At 42.1% G+C, this 24,438-nt stretch overlaps 5 protein-coding genes across 9 annotated transcripts; 2 read left to right on the top strand and 3 right to left on the bottom strand.

Annotated features, from left to right (window-relative positions):
• Positions 1–311: 311 nt before the first annotated feature.
• Positions 312–4,029, top strand: cx35.4 (connexin 35.4). The gene is made up of 2 exons (XM_010879212.5): positions 312–440; positions 1,355–4,029. Exon 2 carries the CDS (start codon positions 1,430–1,432, stop codon positions 2,267–2,269), a length of 840 nt encoding a protein of 279 aa, XP_010877514.3. The 5' UTR covers positions 312–440; positions 1,355–1,429; the 3' UTR covers positions 2,270–4,029.
• A 2,627-nt stretch (positions 4,030–6,656) lies between these two features.
• Positions 6,657–10,546, bottom strand: hmgcl (3-hydroxy-3-methylglutaryl-CoA lyase). The gene is made up of 9 exons (XM_010879211.4): positions 10,394–10,546; positions 9,993–10,082; positions 9,670–9,777; positions 9,380–9,475; positions 9,033–9,181; positions 8,720–8,783; positions 8,383–8,571; positions 8,166–8,291; positions 6,657–7,997 (listed from the first exon to the last, which is right to left on the bottom strand). Exons 1-9 carry the CDS (start codon positions 10,490–10,492, stop codon positions 7,896–7,898), a joined length of 1,023 nt encoding a protein of 340 aa, XP_010877513.1. The 5' UTR covers positions 10,493–10,546; the 3' UTR covers positions 6,657–7,895.
• A 98-nt stretch (positions 10,547–10,644) lies between these two features.
• On the bottom strand, positions 10,645–15,338 carry zbtb8a (zinc finger and BTB domain containing 8A). The gene is made up of 4 exons (XM_010879210.4): positions 15,126–15,338; positions 12,889–13,745; positions 12,618–12,787; positions 10,645–12,061 (listed from the first exon to the last, which is right to left on the bottom strand). Exons 1-4 carry the CDS (start codon positions 15,188–15,190, stop codon positions 11,750–11,752), a joined length of 1,404 nt encoding a protein of 467 aa, XP_010877512.1. The 5' UTR covers positions 15,191–15,338; the 3' UTR covers positions 10,645–11,749.
• A 437-nt stretch (positions 15,339–15,775) lies between these two features.
• Positions 15,776–20,420, bottom strand: gale (UDP-galactose-4-epimerase). Of its 5 annotated transcripts, NM_001304225.1 has the most exon segments (12): positions 15,776–16,153; positions 16,292–16,316; positions 16,318–16,406; positions 16,921–16,998; positions 17,164–17,249; positions 17,372–17,438; positions 17,582–17,695; positions 17,900–18,076; positions 18,473–18,586; positions 19,450–19,562; positions 19,736–19,868; positions 20,261–20,358. In NM_001304225.1, coding segments are annotated over 11 exon segments (1,044 nt in total). In that variant the 5' UTR covers positions 19,857–19,868; positions 20,261–20,358; the 3' UTR covers positions 15,776–16,093.
• Positions 20,421–22,946: 2,526 nt separating this feature from the next.
• Positions 22,947–23,776, top strand: LOC114840945 (kazal-type serine protease inhibitor domain-containing protein 1-like). Its single transcript, XM_034297428.1, has 2 exons — positions 22,947–23,427; positions 23,610–23,776. Exons 1-2 carry the CDS (start codon positions 22,947–22,949, stop codon positions 23,774–23,776), a joined length of 648 nt encoding a protein of 215 aa, XP_034153319.1.
• Positions 23,777–24,438: the final 662 nt, after the last annotated feature.

Raw genomic sequence — 24,438 nt, 5'->3', positions numbered from 1 at the left:
TTTGGCCTACTGTACCTTCACAAAGAAAAACAAATCTATTAGGTAACTCTAAAAAGATGACACTGATTATAATAGCCTGTGGCATCTAACTGATGCAGTAGGTATTAAATGGGTATTTGTCCTATTCAAGGAGTTATCGATGATTAGTTAGATGGTGTTATGTTTATGGCTAAATACCTAGTAATAATCTGTATTGACACATGAATATTTTTCAGGATGAGGAACTATCTAAAATCAAGTTGGAAAATAGTGAAAATCTCTTTTAAACCCCACCCACAGCCAAACCCAAGACACATATTACTCAAGACAACGGCATTCTACAATTCTACCTGTAGAGCGGGGCTAAATATTTGCGCTATAGAAATTAAACCAAAAGAAAGTTACAGAGAACTCTGGAAAATTATATCAGAATGGATTGAAATTTGTTAAGTAAATGAAAAGTACGGTAACCATTTTTGTTTATTTGTTCCATAGTTTTGGTGTGTGGATGAGTTTAGCCTGTTTTTATTGTTGTAGCTACTTCGTTAATGTTGAATTGTTGCCTAACGTTGTTAAATCCCGTAGCAAAATAGCCTTCATTTACAATGTTATGACGAATGTCTGGTATTTATATTTAATGTATACTAAGCCATTTGAAAACGTGTAACAGAACACAAGGTTATTCGTTAAACGTTTTTGATTAACCATTGTCTAAACGTGCGGTTGTAGCTATACCTTTTAATAAGGATGAAGTTAGAACGGTCTTAGGATTTTATTAAAATGAAACATGTTTAAGCAAAGATAATAAGCAATTAGGAAACAAAGAACTAATAGAGAACCACGATTGGCACTTGTCCTTCCCTGTTGAGCCACACAGCAAAACGCTGACTTATAACATAGAGTATAATGCTTATCCAATGTAATGTACATATCTAAACTGTTAAAGCTTTGTCACTGTGTGTGTAAGAGTAAATCCAAAGTGTACTATAGTGGCCTACTATAATGCCATGTCTCACCATTTATTTCTAACTTTGCCCCATGTTTCTTTCATTTAGATTATGTAAACTGTAAACCTTTTAATATAAATATCACAAGGAGAATAAACAGCAAACTTTGTTGACAACGATGATGTATAATACACAATGTGGAATACGTGGAAGTAAACTGATGAAACATTAATTGAAACAGGAACCCAATAGGCAGAACGTTTTTCAACTTAGAGATATTATTCTGGTTCCTATAAAATGAACAAAAACAATAGGCCTATACCCAACAACCTTAACAGTTTATATTGTCTGTGTATATTGCCAAATATGAACACCCAAGGGAAGGCAGCGTGCAATTAATTCACTTCACCTCTCTGTCATATACTTAGGCTGCTCTAGCAATCAACAGTAGTTGAGCATAAGAAAATATCTGGAAAGGAGACTGCCAACATCCAGCCTCGACCATGGACTGGAAGACCTTCCAAGCCCTACTGAGCGGGGTGAACAAGTACTCTACGGCATTTGGCCGCATCTGGCTCTCTGTGGTGTTTGTGTTCAGGGTGATGGTGTACGTGGTGGCGGCAGAGCGCGTATGGAGCGATGAGCAGAAGGACTTTGACTGCAACACCAGGCAACCTGGGTGCACCAATGTCTGTTATGACCACTTTTTCCCCATTTCCCACATCCGCCTGTGGGCCCTGCAGCTGATTTTCGTCACCTGCCCCTCCTTCATGGTTGTGATGCACGTGGCGTATCGTAACGAACGCGAGCGGAAGTACCACGCCAAGCACGGCAAGGAGACCAAGCTGTACGAGAACACTGGGAAGAAGCACGGCGGTCTCTGGTGGACCTATTTGCTCAGCCTGTTCATCAAGACAGGCATCGAGATTTCCTTCCTCTACATCCTGCACAAAATCTACGACAGCTTCTACCTGCCCCGGCTGGTCAAGTGTGAGATCAGCCCCTGCCCCAATTTGGTGGACTGCTACATCGGCCACCCAACAGAGAAGAAGGTCTTCACCTACTTTATGGTGGGCGCCTCAGCCCTTTGCATTGTGCTAAACATCTGCGAGATATTCTACCTTGTAGCTAAACGCGTGGTGCGCATCGGACACAAGATGAAGAAAAAGCGCAAAATGCTCCCCGATGAAGAGTACAGTAAAGGGAAATCCTGCAGTGACTGTACTCTGCCCATATCTAGGCTGGAGATGCAACCTCTAAAGCCCAGGTTTTCAAGCCACCTTCAGGCCCCCTTAGCGGCTCACCTGCGTGCGTCTGCCCCTGACCTGTCCACTGCAAGATAGGATGCCCACTCCATGTCAAGCCTCAACCACAACATGGAGACTGATGGCGCCAAGCCTCAGTGGTCAAGCCCGCTGTAGCTTGTCCTCTGGTGAGACTGTATTACAAAGGTTCTTCTGACTCTGTTGTCTATTTATGTTCCGTAACTCTATGGCTTTATACTGATTTTTTATTACCTGTGAGCTAGAAAACCCTTTTTTCCATGTTATACTGTTTACATTTCACAGCTAGAATGAATAACACTGCCACTTTTATTTAAAACATGTTATAATTTTATCCTGTAACATTAGACAATTTTACCACCCTGTTCTGGGTCAGCCCTAGGCATAAGCGACATAGGTGGCACTCAGGGCCCTGGATCACTAGGGGAGAGGCGGCCGTAAATTCGAATGCTAGGGCCGGCTCTGGCTGCAGGACAGAGACGTGTTTTCACACAGCTAAGCATGAGTTACCCTCCCATAGAGGTGGGGTTGCAAAGATATCAGAGGTTGCAAAACAATGTGCTGTGGTAGGGATGTAGGTTTGAACATTGCCTGAGGGTAGGGTGGTGTAGTTCTCCATACCGCTCTGTAAGCAAGCAGAATTACACAACTAAGTGAACTTCAGTTCTTTCCACAGTGGATAGGCCTGTGATTTTGCTATAAACACTTCAGGGAAAGGTAGTTTGTAACAATGTTTGCAAATTGATTTGTAACTAATTTTAAATGATCTTCAGTATAGAAATGCAGTCACTTCCCCTGATTACAATAATTATCAGCTAAACAGTTGAGACTTCGCTGGTTTACATGGCAACATCTGGTCAAAATGGTACTCATCAGCCCTGCTATCTCTGTGGCTATTTTGCTTCCACTTGAGTATGTAATAAGTTATGTAACATATTATAACAATTTAACAACAAAGTTGTTTGAGGAGCCTTGTCAATTGCTTTAAACCAAGAGGATGGCATTTAATTTACTTCCTATTTAAATCAAGTCAGAACAAATCAACTATCACAAACATTATTTTAAAGCATCTGTGTAAAGCCAATCTGCAACAAAAAGAAGCCATTTTGTCACTTGATCTAAATACACCTTTTTTTTTACTTATACTTTTGCATGGTTCTTCTCAAGTTTATGTTGCAAAGCCTCAACAGATTGCATGTGTTTGTAAATGCTTGTAAACTAACAAATGAGGGAATGCAACAAAGAATGCTGTGGTTGAATTGCTGTTCAGGCCCCTGTATGTAAGTGAACATTGGGTGATTGGGAAGTTAGATTACAGAAAAGCAAAGAACAAGATGGCTAAGTGGGTGAAACATAGTTTCTCAGAGAAGAGGTGGGGATACCTGATATCACATTATCAGGAGAAAAACCTTCACCATCTGCTTCACACTGCCATATTGTATGTTATTTTTTATTTTTGATAAATAAATTGTTTGTATATTTTGAATTCAATCTTTTTCATTGCAGTAGTTATTTTACATTTCTTTTGACTTACTGTCTATATACTACAAGTACTTTGATGTGAATTGGGACTTCTTTTCTATGAATTACAGTATGACCCATTGTTTCTTGTTTATACATGCACAGTCAGTGAAAATGTGTTTCCTAGGCTATACTCTGGGTTGAATCCAATAGCAGGGTATACTAGTCAATGTGGCAATTCTCAGATTGAGCAAACATATGCGGCATGTAGTGGGATCTCTGCAAAGGCATGAACTTCCTTTTTAAGTGTGTAATACCCTTACTCCTTTTAAATCGAATACAGGCCTAAATCTTCAAAATGGCTGTGTGTTTCATTTTCAGTTAGTGGTCGTCTTGGAAGTTTGTCACCCAACCAGTGATGACTAAAGTGGATCAACGGTCATTACAATTTTAACAAACAACAGTCAGATCTAGAGCTTGATCTCAATCAGTTCATTTATCTTTGCACGTCACCTTAATTCAAAAAAGCTATTTTGATGTCTCCCCATCAATACATCCATCTAGCTTGTTGGTATGAAGGTAATGTCTAATTGTAGTTTTGGAGACTTGGTGACCCCAAGGGTCTCTTGTTCTCCTGTGATCCTTGGAGAATTTGGTACATCTCAAACCATCCTCATCGCTGTGCAATGGGGAAAATACACCTAAATAACCAAGGGTTAGGGTTAGGGTTAGTTTGGCATGTGTGTGACATTCATACCATAGTGAAATAGCAATTAATAAAAAACACCTTATTATATCTCCAGTTTGACTGCAAGATGAATCTGATATTCTGGAGTCAAAGGTTTGGACACACCTACTCATTCAATCAATCAATCAATCAAATGTATTTATAAAGCCCTTTTTACAAGAGCAGGTGTCACAAAGTGCTTTACAAAGACACCCGGCCTTAAACCCCAAGGAGCAAACAACAGTAGTGTAGAATTTCATGGCTAGGAAAAACTCCCTAAGAAGGCCGTATTTTAGTAAGAAAGCTAGAGAGGACCAGTCCTCTTCTGGCTGTGCCGGATGAGATATTTAGAGTCCAATTGGAATCATTAATACATTTATCTGGGCTAAATCCAGAGTCTATTTAAAATTAGACTAGGTCAGAAGTATGACCAGATGGACAAGGACAGGGACAACAACGGGCCCCCCAAACCAGGTACTCCGCAGGTGTGGACCAGGACCTCGTCCTCCTAAAGTTTAAAACGGGAGAAAATTCAGAAAATGCATTCATCATATCAACAACGATTTATAGTGGAGAAGGAGAACTTTGCGGGGAAGGAGAACTGACCCAAACCCCCAGCACAATAATATAGCAGCGTAAGACCTAGGAACTGAGACGGGGGGGGGGGTTTCAAGGGTATTTTTATTTATTTTTTCACATTGAAGAACAAAAGGGGGGAAGGCAAAGGGCGGCTAGTTCGAAGAATCTAAAATATAAATGTATTTTGATTTGTTAAACGCTTTTTTGGTTGCCATAGGACTCTAGGTGGTATTTGTTTTAGAGTTTTCATTACTATTCTACAATGTGTAAAATAGTAAGAATATTGAAATAACTTCTTGAATGAGTAGGTGTGTGAAAATGCTTGACTAGTTAGACACATCTCAACACATGAATATACACACATACACTCACCTAAAGGGTTATTAGGAACACCATACTAATACTGTGTTTGACCCCCTTTCGCCTTCAGAACTGCCTTAATTCTACGTGGCATTGATTCAACAAGGTGCTGAAAGCATTCTTTAGAAATGTTGGCCCATATTGATAGGACAGCATCTTGCAGTTGATGGAGATTTGTGGGATGCACATCCAGAGCACGAAGCTCCCGTTCCACCACATCCCAAAGATGCTCTGTAGGGTTGAGATCTGGTGACTGTGGGGGCCATTTCAGTACAGTGAACTCATTGTCATGTTCAAGAAACCAATTTGAAATGATTCGAGCTTTGTGACAGAAATCGAGACTCATCAGACCGGGCAACATTCTTCCAGTCTTCAACTGTCCAATTTTGGTGAGCTTGTGCAAATTGCCGCCTCTTTTTCCTATTTGTAGTGGAGATGAGTGGTACCCGGTGGGGTCTTCTGCTGTTGTAGCCCATCCGCCTTAAGGTTGTGCGTGTTGTGGCTTCACAAATGCTTTGCTGCATACTTCGGTTGTAACGAGTGGTTATTTCAGTCAAAGTTGCTCTTCTATCAGCTTGAATCAGTCGGCCCATTCTCCTCTGACCTCTAGCATCAACAAGGCATTTTCGCCCACAGGACTGCCGCATACTGGATGTTTTTCCCTTTTCACACCATTCTTTGTAAACCCTAGAAATGGTTGTGCGTGAAAATCCCAGTAACTGAGCAGATTGTGAAATACTCAGACCGGCCCGTCTGGCACCAACAACCATGCCACGCTCAAAATTGCTTAAATCACCTTTATTTCCCATTCTGACATTCAGTTTGGAGTTGAGGAGATTGTCTTGACCAGGACAACACCCATAAATCCATTGAAGCAACTGCCATGTGATTGGTTGATTAGATAATTGCATTAATGAGAAATTGAACAGGTGTTCCTAATAATCCTTTAGGTGAGTGTAAAATGCAGTTTCAGTAAAAACGTTTTGTGTTTTCTTCCAAAGAAATACAGCTCTAACTTTAAGGTTAATGCTTCAAATTATGATGACCCCCTTCCAGATACTCATACAAACCTCACAACAATGGACAGAACCAAGTACGAAATCAGATTAGGAGGACAACATAATCAATTAGATATTATTTTGCCGGACCGCAAAAGCAGAGCCGGCCAAGAAGAACAAATGTCTTGTTGTTTCTATACAGAAGAGCATGCACAATTATAATTGCCTGAATCTCCCAACACCTTTTCGATGCGTTATAAACAAAACTGTACGCCTGTAACCAGTTTACAGAATCGTGTCCTAAAAAAACAGGAGACTTACGTAGTGTTATAAAGGTATTTGTTTATTGTTCATTTTAAATACAATGCCATTCTATGGCTTATTTATGGTTCATTTTCAGTGTAAAAAAAAGAATGATGTTCCCCAAACATCTACTCTACAAAAATCTGCCATCGGCTGAATCTAGTTGCCTGTAACCCCTGTGACAGAGCAAGTTAAAGGAATCTCAGCATAGCTGGTCCAGCTTGTCAGGCAGGTTTCTTTATTGCCCACATCAGGATAGGCAAACAGTCCTTGTTGGTTCAGTATTACTAAACTGGCAATAACAGTCCAAAATCCTGATCTCTCAACCATGGCCTCACACCATAGAAAGGTTAGGCTATAGAATACTCGCACAGGAGTCACACATTTAAAGGTCTACAGATTCCTCAACTAGTTTAGTGTGATAATGAGAGGATCCGTAGGCGATCTGTGTCTTTGTCCAAATGGGCAGGGCAGTGTTGTGTGCCACTTGTAGCAGACCCTGGCTGTGTAAAAGCACTGTTACCTTAGCCATCTGATTTAACACACAAATTCAGAATGTCCAAATACACAGCAAAAGCAATTAGGTATCCTTAGATTTGAGGCAAACATTCCTCACAGTATCAATTCACAAGTTGTATCCTTTACAATAAATATTTGAATTCACAATGACACAAATACAAATAATCCAACACACAGAAAAACCTTAAAATGCCATTTCAACTGAAGTAATGGCTGAAGTAAGTTCAGCAGAAACATTTTAGAAGGAAATGACAAACATGACAATAAAATTAGTCAATGCGGTGACACTACCAAACCAGACTATACCTGTCGATCATTATCGAATTTTCTATTATTAGGAAACATCAAAGTGTGTTTTAGATCCCAACTCATTACACATGCCTTAGCTATGACTGGCTGAGTATTAGGATTGAGAAATAAGGAAAGGTTGGGGGTACACCCAAACAATGGAAAAACGGTTTGGTAGGAGATAAATACGCAACAACATAACACACATGAAATGAAAACCTAAGAAGAAATGGTAAAAAACGATAAGGCACCCTTGAGTAGAGCACAGGCATTCCAAGAATTTAGATTTCTTCATTTCCAAAAGAGGTGCTTGACATAAACAACAGAACACACACTTCTTACACCCATGCTCACCACCAGCTAAATCAAAGCATGTTCCTAGGTGGCACAGGTTTTAGGTGTGTGTCCTTGTACGTAGGCATCACATTTACAAGCTTTGTCGAGCCAGGTTTCAGAGCTTGCAGGAGGCCTGAGCCACTTTGGAGCTGGTCTTTCGGTTAAGGGAACGACAGATGAAAGCTCCAGCATCCATCACCTTGGTCAGATCCACTCCCTGAGACAGAGAACAGTAACACTCTGAAACAGCTCTTTGACCAAACCGAAACGACAACTGGGACTCCTATAGGTCAAATGCTCGCTGTTGAGGTAAATGGTGATGACCGTGCATTTTTCCAAACTTGAAAATAGGGAGACTGACAGGGTGGGAAGAGTTGAGTCTCACCGTCTGAATGCCCAGTCCATGCAACATGTACACCACGTCCTCGGTGGCCACATTCCCAGAAGCCCCCTGTGCGTATGGACAACCGCCCAGGCCAGCAACAGACGAGTCTACCACACTCACACCCATCTGCAGAAACAAACAGCATCTTTAGTAACGGCATGCCAGTAGTATTCCAGCACAATTCAGACACCAATCAAAAGACTATGTTGCATAGTACCTGCAGGGCGATCAGGATGTTGGCCAGCGCCTGACCGTACGTGTCGTGGCAGTGGACCGCCAGGGCGGTAACAGGCACCTCCCTACTCACCACCTCCAGCATCTCAGTCATGCCACCCGGTGTGCCCACGCCTGTGGTGTCGCCCAGAGAGATCTCATAGCAACCCATGGAGTAAAGACGCTTGGCTACCTGCATTGCATTGAAAGCAACGGATTTAAAGCAATACCACTCCTAATGAAAATCTCTCTGGAGAATGTTGACACGGACGAGTGAAAATTAAGAGAAGGTCTGAAAGGCGAAACGAATTTGTGGCTTCATCCAGCTCAGAATAACTCACCTGAGCCACTTTATCTGGTGACACCTTACCCTCGTATGGACATCCCAACACACATGAAACATACCTTAAGGAACAGAGAAAGGTGGTGTGACTGATGTCCAGGAGCCAAACCACCTGACTGGACCCCTACTGAAAAATCTACCACCCCCCCACCTCACAGAAATTCACATTATCTAAAGCAATTACAAAAATTCTCATGAGAATTTACTGGTAAAATGTGGAAAGAACCAATATCTCATTTTGCCCCTAGATTTCTTTGGGATTATCACGCATCAACTATTTCCGTCTGTGGCTGTCAGTCCATCAGTCCTACCCTCTGACTGGCACGCCGGCCTCTTTGGCTGCTTTGGTGACCTCCTCAAAGCGCTGCAGGCTTTCCTCTACTGAGCAGTTGATATTCTTCTTACTGAACAGCTCAGAGGCTGCCCCAAATATGGCCACCTCTGCTGCTCCTGCTTTCACCTGAGAAAAGAATCAGCTAAATACTTTTAGAATGAAGATATTGAGGAGGTAGCATAGTGCAATGGTTTAGAAAAATTAGCTTTGATTGAATTCCCATTACTTAGTCAAACATCTCTGTATTATTAATGTTTCCCAGTGATAATGAAGGGACACGGCAAGCACAGTAACATGTAGATGAAGTCAATCAGAGATACATACAGCTTCCTGGAAACCCTTGAGGTTAGGGGTTAGCACTGGGTAGGCCACGCCAGGCCTTCTACGGATCCCCTTCATCACCTCCACCTGGTCGGCCATCTTTCATTCAGGGATGAAAGGACAAATGACAAACAACATGCAACTTCTTCCCCACAACTGAATGAAAACAGTATAATAAACATCTAAAAAGCAGACCAGTTTTTGGTGTCAGGCCAAGGAGATCATAGGTCATTAACTACAATCTACAGTCTGAGAGGTCATACAGTTGTTGACAATACCTCTGGTAATCTCACCTGAGGAACCCATTTTGGAGAGACAAAGCTTGTGGCTTCGATGACAGGAAGACCTGCCTCTGAGAGCATGTCAATCAAGTGAATTTTTACTTCTGTAGGGACAACTGTCTAGTAGGGACACCAGAAGACATTCATTAATACAGGTTCTGCAACACACTTTCAGAACTTCGTTGTTTCTCATTAGTTTGATAATACATATATATATACCCACCCCCACCTGCTCATTGGGTTGCTTAACAAACGTCCAGCATCACCTGCTTAATCCAGGCTATGTTATGCATTGTGGTGGACTGAACAGAAATTAAAATAACCAAAATAATCACCTTCTCATTTTGCAGGCCATCCCTAGGTCCCACTTCGACTATTTTTACTCTCTCTGGAAGAGCTTTCCACGCAGATGAACCCACCTGAACCTGCCGGAGTTGTGAGACGGTGCATATTCAAACACACAAGGAAACACGGCCAGAAACCAAACCATATACCATTGTAACTATGACATTCCTCTTCGAACAAAAAGTATTCAACATAAAGCTTTTACGCAGTCCTGAATTTGGAAAGAAACCAAGATAGCAAGTTTAACGCGTTGGCTAGTAACAATCTACTGAAGGAAAATAGGTTAGTTAACTACTTCTTTACGTACATGCTAGCTAAGTTAGGCTAACAACACAGTAAAAAAGGCTGACTGATTTTGGGAGACAATAATGAAGAAAAACACTTGGCTTACTGATTTCGGCACTGCTGCTGAACAACTTGAGGACAAACACTGATGACCCATTCTACAACTAAATGTGCTTCTGTGTACAAATCTAATGACAGCCGCCATGATCGTCCAGCAGTGAATTAAATTGCTATTTTGCTGGTTCTCCACTAGGGGTAAAGTTCCCCACCAGCAGTATAAAATACGCTTCCGGGTACTTGGGCATGCTCTTGACCGATCTACAGGGACAAGAGACTCATGAGACCATAGTCTGGTCAAATTAATAGGGGTGGGGTACTCAAGGGGTTCTAAACAGTCCATATCTGATAAATTCACGGGTGACACAAAAATGGAAAAAGGTTGGAAACCACTGCACTTAACAAATAAGGTGCATTACCGCCACCTACTGACCTGCCCAGATATAGCATACGTTTGCACTTCAACGTTAAGTGAAACAAGGGAAAGCAAAGCATAATAACATAATAACGTGACTTTAATGTTTTTAACATGTACTTTTTTCCCTTTATTTAGACTTTTCCTTTATACCATGTTTTGATCAAACAGAAAAATATGCCTGGTTTACAACAATATAAACGATGTGCAAAACCGTAAAACATAAAATAGCAGTCTAACATATTTATTTGCACAGTGAAAATAAAGTATAACTTATAAAAAAGTCTATACTCCAGGATTTTGGATTTGACATTAAATGTTTTATATGATGCGACATCACAGAAGTCAACAGTACAAAAACTTTCATTTAATTTTTGAAAGACAACCGTTTTATTAACTATATTAATGCTATACCAACCTATTCGGACAGTTTCACTGAAGGTGAATTACATTTAGTAAAAAAAAATGTAGTGGGTTCCGTAATGATTCCTGTTTCAGACCAGTTGTGCCCAATTGAAAGAAATTGTAACTGTTTTAGTAAAAAATGTAATTAGGATATTTCTTAGCTTCACTGTACAAATATTTATGTAAGGAAGTATACGTAGGACAGGTTATTATAACAAACTCCCACTATTGAAAGGCCAACAACTAACATTGTGAAACACTGATCAATGTAGGTGATCAAACTTGAAAGAGGTTGGCAAATATATACATAAACATTCCTAAAAATATTAACGTCAATGGTGTGATGCATATTTTCCTGGAAATAATGTTGATATTTTTGTTACAAAGAAATTTAAACTCAAACAAAATGGTAATATTACACAGCCAATTCACTGTACATTGAATAACAAACACTGCTTTATATTAAACTGAAAATACAACCTTGATAGCAGTATACTATATTATAAATTTAAATATTTACAATTGATTATTATTTAAAAAAAAGATTACTCCAGAACATCTTGACCAACATCATTTTCACTAAAGTTACTCATCACTGTCATCCACTTCCTGGATGATAAGGTCAGCCCCCGAATCTTCTGCTAGGTCATCATCGTCAGTTACTAGCCAGCTCCGCTGTGCTTCTCCATCCTCTTCCTCCCCATCCACTCCCAGCAGAAGGGCAGGTTCCTCACTGGCCTCCTCCAGACCCTCCATAGGCAGGTTTTCACAACCAGTCTCTTGGATGCACTCTGTGCACATTCTGTAGCTCCGCGAGCCATCACACACCACCTGCCCACTCAGCTCTGTCACCCGACGCTTGCACTTCCTGCACACCAACTTCCTGGCCTGATGGATCTGTAGATTATTACAAAGGAGAAGAAATGGAGACATTATATATGAGAAAAAATGTAGTAATTATTTCAGTATTTGATTCATGTTTTTCCCAATTTTTCATCCCAATTTGACATTCAATTTGTATTGGCAGCTTTATCTCATTGCAAAAAATCCTAATGAACTCAGCAGAATAGAAGATTGGAACAAGTTCTTAAAAGAAAGAAGTCTTTCCAAGCGGTGCTGCTTTTTGTCACATTACTCAATCACCCAGAGACTCCAAGCTCTTGGAGAGGTTTGCTACGTGAGCTAATGCCCACAATGAATCGCTTTACCAGCTACAAGACGTTGCTTGAGTGCAATGTGGCAAGGCAACCGTTCCCAAACGTCCCTCCCTCCAATCCGGAAAGGTGCACAGCCAGTATGTGCCTCCCTCTCCACCACAGCTGGTGTGGCGCGACCATGGAATTAACCCGGGTCGCACCAGTGCAGCAGCACTCTGACGTGATGCTTTTGTTCCCTAACAGAATGTTTTGCGTCCATAAATCCGTCCGGCGCGTCCAAGCCCGGCATGACTCACCGTCTCAAAGTGGCTGCGTAGGTGCTCCAAGCGGGTGAATCGCTTGTTGCAGGCCTGGCACGGGTACGGCCGCTCGCCTGTATGACAGCGCAGGTGCCTCTTCAGGTCTGCTTTCCTCTTGACTGTGTGCGTGCAGAACGGACACTTGAAGCGCATGGAGGGGTTAGGGTCTGAGGGGAAAATTAGGGGACCATTTATTAGTGCCAGTGTTTGCCCACATCATTAATAAGGGTCACTAAGAGTACTGCCCCACTCCCTTCCACCCAGTCACCTTTGTTGAAGAGTCCCACAACACCCACAATGGTAGGTAGGGTGGCATACAGTTCGTTAGCCTTCTGGGCTGTTTGCGACTGAGCCTCCTGAATGGCCAGGGCCTCATGGGTTGAGGACCGTGTGCAGTAGCCTTTCCTCTTGGCGGCCCCTCTCCGCCTCCGCTCCGTGAGAGGCTGGGCAAACTGGAGATGCTCTACATCGGGCAGGACCTCCACTTCGGGGCTGTGTTGCTGGCTAGACTGAGGGGAGATGAGCTCCTGCTTCAGGACCGCAGCTTTCAGGTCCGAATCCTTCGCCAGGTATCTAGAGGACTGGGGCCTAGAGCTGTCGTGGGTCCAGAGGGCAGAGGGAGGGCTGACTGAGCCAGCGGCTTCAGGGTCTGCGTTGTCATCCCCCACCCCTTGGGTGTAGCTGTTCTCCGACAGGCTGAGGTAGCGGACATCATCCTCTTTGGCACTGATCTCCAGGGAGGACTTGATGAAGTCTTTGCAGTAGCTGATGACATTATTCATCTGCAGGTAGCTGGCAGCCGACATCACCTCGATCACGTTGTGACTGGAGAGGTCCAGCTTTCCAGAGTAAATGAAGTCCAGTATGACGGTGAACGTGTCGGGGCTAAAGACCTCGAAGGAGGCGTTGACCGGCTCTGTGTTGTCGTCGGCACCGTGGGAGAGCAGCATGCGGAAGTAGCCACTGCTGCCGAAAAGTACATTGCGGTGGGCTTTGAATAGCCGACCCTCCACCAGAACGTTGCAGTCACAGAACAGCTCCTGACGCCTCTGTTCATCCAGCTGCTTTAGCAGGTAGCCCTGGTGGTCCGCTGTGATGTCGGTGTGATACCACCGTGGGACCTGTCTGCAACACACAGCACAGAAAGACTGGCAAATATAATGTCAAATAAAAATCCCATTAACCTTTAAAAGATGTAGACTAAAACATTATCTGAATTGTCTTTTATGGCTTTGCATCCATCCAAATAAGCATATTAAACCTTAAAGCACACTGAGATTGACAGCCTCCGGCATCGGCAGTGTGATGTATTGCTTTTATGTATTATTTATTCATTCATGTATAATTTTGCTTGCTTTTCTGATTATTTCTATGCAGTTTGATTGATTGGGTCCTGGGGTGGAGTGGGTACTTGGAGTCATTATACTGTATAGATCTTTAATGTTCTATTATTATAATTGATAAAAAGATAAAAGATGGACATCAAACTAAATAAACCTACATTTAATTATTTGTATAAAAATAAACATTGCATTATTAATTGTAAAATGTGCAATTCAGAGTCTTCCTGCTAGTCTCCATCCTGCAACCGTGAGTGGTTGCCTGAGCCGTCAATCAAAGTTTTTCTTATGCGAGAGGTTACACCCGTTTCATTGACAGCTCCGGGTAACGAACCCCTGTAATCATCCCAGAAAATAGAGCGTTCACCAGAAAACAATTAAGCAAATAGTAAATGACAACAATAAAATATATTTTACTACATTTGGTCTATGGCTCTCCCGGAGAAAGGGAATACTGTATTTCTTTGTGGATATATTGGAAGTCTTGGTTGTTTAAAACGCCAGTCAAAAGCATATCTAATGCTATTGTGTGGTCATCTAAAAATATCATTAAATTAGCTGAGAATTTCCCCCCAAATATCAGCATTTCGAATTAAAGGAGCAATGGAACAATGAGCTACATCACTACGCCCAGTTAACGCCCGTTTGTAATAGACAGCATATAAAACAAAGAAGTAATTGCTCAAATTTTCAATCAATGTAATATTATTTTAATCGCTATTAATCATCAGTAGGTAATAAAAAAAAATGCACTGTAAACCTATACAGTAACAGGCTACAGCGCGTCGAAAGAAAAGCGGGCATTCTCAGCCTGTGCGAACGCAGCTTCCTGGAGAGACGCCCACTTGGCGTATAGCTCCCGCACAATATATATACAGTAAAATAGGGATCAAATAAGGCAGGGTTCAATCGATCAAACACAAATACGAATCAATAAAGTTATATCCCGTGTGCCAAAAGACCGCATTACCCTCACACCCGGTTTTTGAAACATTGACCACCCCTCAGTTGGCTGAGCAGCGAGGAGAGAATTTCTGTGCTGCGGAACCCAGTGCCTTTTTTAGGCGAACAATTTCTACAGGACCCGCTTACGCCCTAGCGCCTGCTTACCCGCGCCCCATGCTTCCGCCAATGCGCTACCCACGACAAAGGTATCGATACTCACAGCTGACCTGGTTCGCCCGGTGCCGGATATGCTCTATTCGCAACCATCTCTGTTACCATGGCCATTTTCTGTATTTTATTGTCAACTTTACTTGTTCTGTTTCTGGTTTGGGGTACACATTCGCCACACTTCCTGCTCAGCCCTAAAGACCGAAACCCGTTTCTAGACCGAGAAAAAACGCCAATGCTGACGTGGGTGTTTAACTGAGCGCCCGAGGGCCAAGGAGCCACTTAAAGTACAAGTGTCCCCTTTTAGAGACTATATTTGCCTTTTCTGGCTTAAAAGTGGTTTGTATTGAAATTGTATTATTAGATATTTATCAGATTTTTTGTTTAAAAAAGACTGTTAGAAATACATAGCTATCTCACGTAAGGGTGTATTGTAGTTCTAAGGAAATATGGGCAACTAAAACAAAGGGGTTGGCCATCTGGCACTTTGTGCAAATGACAAATGGCCAGGTCCACATGTATTTTTCCCCCGCAAAACATGATTATTATGTGGCTTATTATGGACGTTTTCATGAAAGAATAAGTTGCATGGGACCAGGAGGCTGTGAATGTGCCCATGTAGTGCTGATTTCTGCTCCTCCCCAAATACATTTGTTTAATATCTCATTCCAGGGCACAAAAACACAGACTATTTATTTGCTTAGAAAAGTAATTTATTTCCAAATTTGTATGGCTGTAGCATCAACTATTATATTGTATAATTAAAATGTCAATGATGATACACATAGATGACAAGACAAACAGAAGACATGGTAGATTTTTTACCCAACAGTTAGAAAATAGCCTTAGTGAAAGTGAAAAACAATATTAAATCATTATAGAATATATATTTATTTCATTCATTTTGTCTTGAGGTCTCGGGAATGTGTGAATGTGATCAAAAATATGAAACTTCTTGACTGGCTTTGGCCCAGTAAATTATAGGGAAGTGAAGGAGGGACTAGAAGGAGTCTCATGATGTCATGTTGTTATTGGTGAATCCGGTGGGGTTTTTAGACTGCCAACGCCACAAGTCCGTACCTTTTGGAGACATAACCATTATGAAAATAAACATTTGCTTTATGGGCTGTGCACTGTACCGATGCTTGGAAGTGCCACAGTGTATTGATAAATGGTACAGTTATAGAAAGTGTTAGGTAAGTGCATAAGTGTACTCACACATTCTCTCCAAGTCAAAGTCAGCTTTCCAGGCCAGCTCCTTCTCTGCCAGACAGGGGTCAGCATAGCAGGACGCTACATCTCCTCCTCGCCGGGGGGCAATCTGGTACAAGATCTGTGACAAAGACAATTAATATGGAAACGGTTGTCTGAAATTAGCTGTAAGTAGGTGCTTCTACCCAAGCAGATGTAAAGAAGGATGATTATCAGTGTAATTAAGAGGTAGGAATTTCAGGAATAGTGTTCTGGGGCCTTATTCTTGAATTATAGTCAATTTCATACAAAATATTGGCGTCTGTCATTTTTAAAGGAATACATATAAAAAAAAAATCATTTCAAGATTCAAGAATTTGTCCATACTAGGTTTGAAAAGAAAAAGTAATGGAACATTTTGGTTGTGGACGGAATGTTGGGATATTTTGCAGTGACTTTTTATTCATTAATTTGTTATATGGCTACTTGGGGAATATAAACCACAAAAAAATTTATTCTGCAATTGTAATTAAACATATAAATGTGTGTCCATTTAGATGATTAATTTCCCCAACATTTTGATCAAATCCCCCATTTGCCCAAAAGCATTATAAAGTCAGAAAAATATACAAAGAAATAAATCAATAGTCATTCACCTCCTTTCCCGAGGCCTTCTCCATAGCCTTAACGATCTGCAGCACAGAATACCCAGTTCCTGTTCCTAAGTTATACACCTAGAGAGAAAAATAGAGAAAGGGGAGAGAGAGGGAATATCATATTACTATTTATGAATGGATGAGAAAAGATAAATAAAGATAATAATAAATACACTGGGAATAAATGTGGAATTACTGGACTGCTAAATGTGGGGCCAAGTTAGTCTACCGGTATAATTCTACCTTGCATCCACAATTCTCATTCAGTTTTTTGAGGGCAGAAATGTGTCCTTTGGCCAAATCCACAACATGGATATAATCTCGCACCCCTAAAGATAGAAAGTGAAGGATAATTCAATACTTGATGCATTTTAGTAAAATACAAGACACTGACAAAAACATACAACTGACAACATTCTTTTCAGTGCTGTTTTTAATCAGTAATCATAACCTGTTCCATCAATAGTGTTGTAGTCATTTCCAAACACATTAAGGTGTTTTCTTCTCCCAACGGCAACCTGGGTTAGAGAAGACAAAGACATGGCAACTAAAAAAGTAAATCAAATCTAAATCCTGCTCAAAAAGTCAAAATACTAGGAAAAAAGGAAATCAAAACGGCACACATCACATTTCAAAATGAATAATATGCTTTAGTGGTTACCTGGGCAACATAGGGCAGCAGGTTATTTGGGATGCCCTGGGGGTCTTCTCCGATGAGCCCGGAGGAGTGAGCCCCGATGGGGTTGAAGTACCGCAGCAACACGGCGTTCCAGCCCTGGGAACCCACAGAGCACCGCAGGCGTTATTACCAGCCCACTTAGCGTCGCCCAATTCATAATCTCCCAAGGTCAGGTCAACGTAAAACACTGGCGCCCTACCACATGCCACCATGCTTCGACTGGAGAACATACTTCCACCCTCCTCGCCCCCCAGAACTTAATCAAGCATCTGGTTGTTGTTTTGAATATCTTTGTCGTACCTTCTCGGCCTTGCACTGGTCCATGATCATCTCCTCTATGAAGTACTTGGTCTTGCCGTAGGGGTTGGTGCACCCCCCCACAGGGTGCTGTTCGTCTATCGGCAGCCGCTGTGGGTCTCCATACACCGTGGCTGAGCTGCTGAACACCAGATTGTGAACGCCATGAGTCTGCATCACCTGTGAGACATGCAGATGCGTGCACACGCACACGAACACACACAGACAGACAAACACACAAAAACACACACACACACACGCGAACATAAAAACACACACACGAACACACACACACACACACACGAACACACGGCAGCCATTGAGACAGGAGTCTGAAGCCAACACACGACAGGGCATACAGGCTAACATGATGCGGTGGGTTGAGGTTATCGCATGCAACTCACACATACTAGTAACCGATTAAAGGTACAAGGCAAACACTCTGCGCGGGGGAAATCAAATTAATCCATTTCAAACTCACGCACTTATGCATTCCAGGCAGGCAACATGACGCCGTTACAGTAAGCCACTTCAAATAACGCAGGGCAAAGCCAGTTGAACGGCGTTCTCACTCACCTCCAGTAAATTCATGGTCGCAGTGAGGTTGACTCGATAATACCTCAAGGGTTGCTCAACTGACTCGCCCACCGCCTTCAGACCAGCGAAGTGCATTACCGCACTGAACGAATGCTGTTAAGACAAGGACAAACAGGTAAACACGAAGGAAAAAGGGTTGTTGATGTCATGAGCGACGAATTAGTAGACCCCTGTCATCGGTTTGCAAACCCTGCTGCTTTTCACCGTACTGTAGCTCACAGGGATCCATCATTCTCTGAGGCGTTTGTAAACGCAGGGCCCCTGCTCTGCTCTCTATACAAGAGAGATCAATAGGGGTTGTGGGAGGATCAAGATCAGGGGTGGGAGGAACCAAAGACGTTTGGGTTACAGCTTCCTGCTTTATTGCGGCATTAACTGGTTAGGCTGGTTAGGAGGATTACTATGGCAGGTTAGGAAAATGAGTTTACGGTTACATAAAGGTTAACAGTTAGTGTTAGGGTTAAGATGAGCTCAAATGTAACAAGGATGCAGGTAGCAGCCATCAAAAAACAGACTTAAATGGCAACAAATAAGCCCAAGGAATCAGTTAAACCTCTTTTGGCCTGTATTTGGATTTCAAGTCTGGCATGAATGTGTAGTTAATGTAAGGTTTGGCATAATTGCTTATCAACTGCATGGACATAGCAAGTTGGTAAAAATATATACATAAGTGTTAGGTGTTTTACAAAGATATCAATGGAATGTAATTTCAGTGACTGTAATACTAATGATTACAAAATTAGTAAGTGAAAATTCACTTTTTTAAATATGTCATAATTATGAAAAATCTAGGCTATATCATTAATGATGGCGACGGCATTCAGCATTCAACGGGAATGTGCATCTCTGTGTTGTCAGTGTGGCTTGTGTTAGAAAGAGGCCAAATAGAAACAGGAAAAATTCCGGGACCTAGCTAAAGCCTCTGCACATAACCCTGGTCAGTGTTCTGCTCCAACCTGTTTGAAGAGCTTCTCCAGGCCTGGGCGGTCCAGCATGTCCAGTTCATGAAACTCAATGCGGGTGTCTAGAATCTTCTCTATCCTCCGCAGGCTCTCAGGGATATCCCCTTCTCCTCCACAGAACCAGACGTGAAAACATTAGAAGCAGCCTTACATTCAAAAAACACACCTGATACTGTAAATGTTATCAACATACCCAAAACTTACAATGACTGTCAAAAGAAATGAACGCCATTTCACTATCACTTTCAGTCTCAAAATCACAATAACTAAGGACACTTACCTCGGACAGCGTTACTGAAGTTATCTATAACCACAGGGCAGAAACCTGCCTCAATGAGTTCCACCACACAGTGGCTGCCAATGTAGCCTCCTCCCCCAGTAACCAGGACCTTCTGTGCCATCCTGATCGCCTACTTTACCAAGATACAACACACCAGGAACACACCAGAGGATACCATTAGTGAACACAGCAACGCACTATAGATCTGCTCTACCTCAGAATTCCAAGAAATCATATAAAAACCACCTTTAACACAGGCAGTTCAAGTGTCAATAATTGTTTATGCCTGATTCTCGCTACCCTGTCTTTAAGTCATCACATCAGCCACCAAAGACCGTTTATTATATAGTACACAGCGGAAGTAAATATGCACCTTAAAGACACTGTAACGTTAACAGAGTGAGTTCACATTCAACTCTGAGGTCTCGCTAAACTGTCCCCACTGTATTTATGCTTACTGTATGAATCCTCGTTAACCACTGACATCAAAAAACAAAAATCAGAAACATGAATGAAAATGCATACTTAACGTCCCAAGCACCAAGGAATTGGAATTGTCTTCGCGGGGCGGGCCAAATTAAAGTAGAGAGTGTACCTATCCAGACAAAACCACGATATCATCTAAAATAATGAACGTCTTCCTTGTCGGCTTTGGGCATATTTCTGGCTTCCTGAAGAGAGAGCGACGTGGAGCTACGTAACGTCAGAACAATCAGATACTACAGCCGGTAGGGTATTGGCGTTTGATTTTTCAAATTAAAAGCCATGTTTCAAGAAAACAGTAAAGTAATCAATACGTAAATGCTTTCGCTTTTTACTGACTTTGAAGTCAAACTGTAGGGCATTTTTTAAATAAAGTTTGCTCTCTTTGCTAGTGTTATGTTATCAGACATGCTATTTAAGCTCTTAAAACAATGCCGTCTATTTTCTATTTATAAGAGGACCTTTATTTTTGTAACGTCACCCGGATCAGTTGGAGAATCTGTGGAACAATTTAGCTAACTTCATTGCATTGATACGTGGAACCACAAACAAGGACGCCACATTTTCTGACGTCAGAATTCACTCAATGAAAGCTACACCTTTGACCATTAAGACAGTAGATTTATTGTGGGGCACTGGCCAGTAGACTCTCCCGAGATCCTTGCAATTCACATCCTTGTACTTCACATACACATTTTCCTTTTACTTCTACAGTAAGTTCACAGTGAACACGAATTTGGTCTCAACAACATGTTTTCTTAAAATTGGGAAAATCACTTATTTTTTGTAAACTTAAGTAAACAAATGTAATTTCATTTTTAAAATTGCTTGGAGAACTCTGTCTGAGCAGTGGCTTTGGGACTGAGCTTAAGAGAAGAGGGGTGCTTACATGGGCATAAAGGGATTGGAGGTATTTGCTTTGGGGTGTGTGTAGTTTATTTTCTTGTATATCTTAATTTTTTTGTGTGGATGTTGCCTTTCTGCCCTGTTTTTCAGTTTTAACCTTTGGATCCCCATGTCCTTTTAATCAGGAAAAAACGTATTCATTAGTTCTGAGGAAGAAACATTGTTTCTGTCCATTGTGTGTTTTTAATCCACATTAATCCACGTGTTCTTGGACTACTGGAAAGTGTAGACGTAGAGATGATGATATACTCGACAGTCTATAAACTTGGGTTGGCCTCATTGGTTTGACATGTCATAGCTATGGTATATGTTCTCCTATAGCACAGCCAATAAGCATTCAGTACTCAAACCACCTGGTTAAAAATACCATGACATCATATCAGTTTTACTGCTCTAATCATATTGGTAACCGTTTTTAATAGCAGTAAGGCATCTTGGGGAATCTTGGGGAAAATGTATATACACAGTATATATTTAGATAATCAGTATATATAGTATAGTATATACACTCACCTAAAGGATTATTAGGAACACCATACTAATACTGTGTTTGACCCCCTTTCGCCTTCAGAACTGCCTTAATTCTATGTGGCATTGATTCAACAAGGTGCTGAAAGCATTCTGGATGTTTTTCCCTTTTCACACCATTCTTTGTAAACCCTATAAATGGTTGTGCGTGAAAATCCCAGTAACTGAGCAGATTGTGAAAGACTCTGACCGGCCCGTCTGGCACCAACAACCATGCCACGCTCAAAATTGCTTAAATCACCTTTCTTTCCCATTCTGACATTCAGTTTGGAGTTGAGGAGATTGTCTTGACCAGGAACACACCCCTAAATGCATTGAAGCAACTGCCATGTGATTGGTTGATTAGATAATTGCATTAATGAGAAATTGAACAGGTGTTCCTAATAATCCTTTAGGTGAGTGTATTTAAATAATCCTTTAAAAAACACAAGTTTTTACATGTATTCCTAAAATGCTGACAGATTCCATGAGAGACAAAAAATGGTGCCAGACCCAAGTATTTCACACTGCTCCACTAGAGAATATGTCTCTGAGAGAGAGAGAGGGATGAGACCAATGAAAGGATGTCATAATAAAACCCACATTCACAATCCATATTAATATATACATGTTTTTCTGTGTCATCGGAATGGCAGAAGTTACTTTTGGTCTGCGCGTTTCGTACTTGCAAGTGTGGCGTGGCTTCCACATCACTGCCTGTGTGATACACATTAAATGGCATTCTTTTATATGTTGTACCATTTCTGAGACCTTCGTGCCAGTCCTGCCTTGTCAAGGAACACTTGGCTCATGAAGAAAGACAGACATTGTGACGGAGGAGAGAAGTGTGAAGAGAGAAGAATATTTGTGGGCACTATTTCCTGACACTACACTTTTTTGCGTGCAGAATTAATACGCCTTCTCTGTAGCTGGGGAAACGTGAACTGAGGGAAATATTTCAGAAAGGTGAACAAAAGATTAAGGCTTTTTTGAACAAACACAAATAAGCAGAAATAGAAAACTCAGAGATCCAGAGGAGGACCGACCCACAGGTGGCACGGAAGACTGAAGGGAACATATTACTTCAGGTCAGACCAGAACCTCATGTTAGCTGCAGGCACATGTTGGATACTCATTCTCCAGTTGTGGGGGGAATCAGGGATTTGGAATAAAATGGATCCATCTGATATTTGGTACTGGATCTACTTTTATGTTCTACAGTCTCTCTGCTGTCTGTAAGTTTGTAAGAAGAAATAATTCTGTCAGTTGTTGATTTGTGCATTTGTTTGTGTGTGTGTTGTGCGACTAGAGTGCAATGGCCCGTGCTGGGGTATGGCTGTGTGTCTTTGTCGGTGTGAGTCTGAGTCCTTGTCCAACACTTGGGGTGCCTCCCCAGCACCGTGGCTGGCTGCGTCTCTGGGAGGAGGGCAAGGGCTGTGGTGAGTGTGAGACGGAGCGCTGCCCTTTGGCGCCCCCTAACTGCCCAGCAGGGCTAGTGCAGGACAGCTGTGGCTGCTGTCAGCAGTGTGCCAATGTGGAGGGGCAGCAATGTGACCCGGATGGGGCACAGGAGTTCTACGGGCGCTGTGGGAAGGGGTTGGTCTGCCAGAAGAGAACCAGGAGAGGACGATGGGGCCACAGGGGAGGGGAACCGGAGCCCAAGTGCGTGTGTGAAGTGCAGGGCTCCGTGTGCGGCTCTGATGGACGTACCTTTCCCAACCTGTGTCAGCTTAGAGAGGCGGCCAGCGAGGAGGGAACTACACTGAGGAACACTGGACAGGGCCCATGCTACTCTGGTGACTATAGCACATTCTTATAGAAGCGTAAGGTCAAGATGAATCTACAAATAGAATAGATACGCAGTTCCTTTGTTTTTGCTAATCCACGTGATTCACTTGTATTCCATCTTTGAAGCCATTATGTCCTGTTAAGCTAGAATATAAGATATCATCTTCCCATGGCTTTCTCTCTCCCTCAGCCCCACATATCTCCAGAGCTCCACGTGATCTGTCCAACTACACTGGAAAACACATTGTGTTTGGCTGCGAGGTCTCTGCCTTCCCTCTGCCCAACCTGAGCTGGAGGAAAGAGGGCAGCAACAACTTCCTTCCAGGAGACAATCCACACATCTCGGTCCAGGTCTGATGATGTCACAAGTGCACCGCTTCTGAGTGTCTATGTACCTAGGTTTAGTGAAGTTTATATTGCCGTGTTGGTGTTTGACTTGAGGAGTGAATGTAGGTATTCATGTGGCCTGTGTCTGGTCCCAGATACCCAGGCTTCACCCTCCCTCTCCTCCCATCAGACTCGAGGTGGTCCCCAGAGGTACACTATTTCTACCTGGCTGCAGATACAAAACCTCCACCTCTCAGATGCAGGAATATACTCCTGTGTCTCCCACAATGCACTGGGTGGGAGGTCTGCTTCTGCCCGCCTCACAGTGCTACGACAGGGTGAGTTGGAGCCCAGATACTAACGATGAGGGAATAAATATGTACAATGGGGAGAACAAGTATTTGATACACTGCCAATTTTGCAGGTTTTCCCACTTACAAAGCATGTAGAAGTCTGTAATTTTTATCATAGGTACTCTTCAACTGTGAGTGACGGAATTTAAAAGAAAAATTCAGAAAATCACATTGTATGATTTTTAAGAAATTAATTTGCATTTTATTGCATGACATAAGTATTTGATACATCAGAAAAGCAGAACTTAATATTTGGTATTTTGTTTGCAATTACAGAGATCATACGTTTCCTGTAGTTCTTGACCAGGTTTGCACACACTGCAGGAGGGATTTTGTCCC

Source organism: Esox lucius, chromosome 15 (genome assembly GCF_011004845.1).
Source record: "Esox lucius isolate fEsoLuc1 chromosome 15, fEsoLuc1.pri, whole genome shotgun sequence".
Lineage (NCBI taxonomy): Eukaryota > Metazoa > Chordata > Actinopteri > Esociformes > Esocidae > Esox > Esox lucius.
The sequence above is the reverse complement of the archived record's forward strand: the minus strand, read 5'-3'. Positions and strand labels throughout refer to the sequence as shown.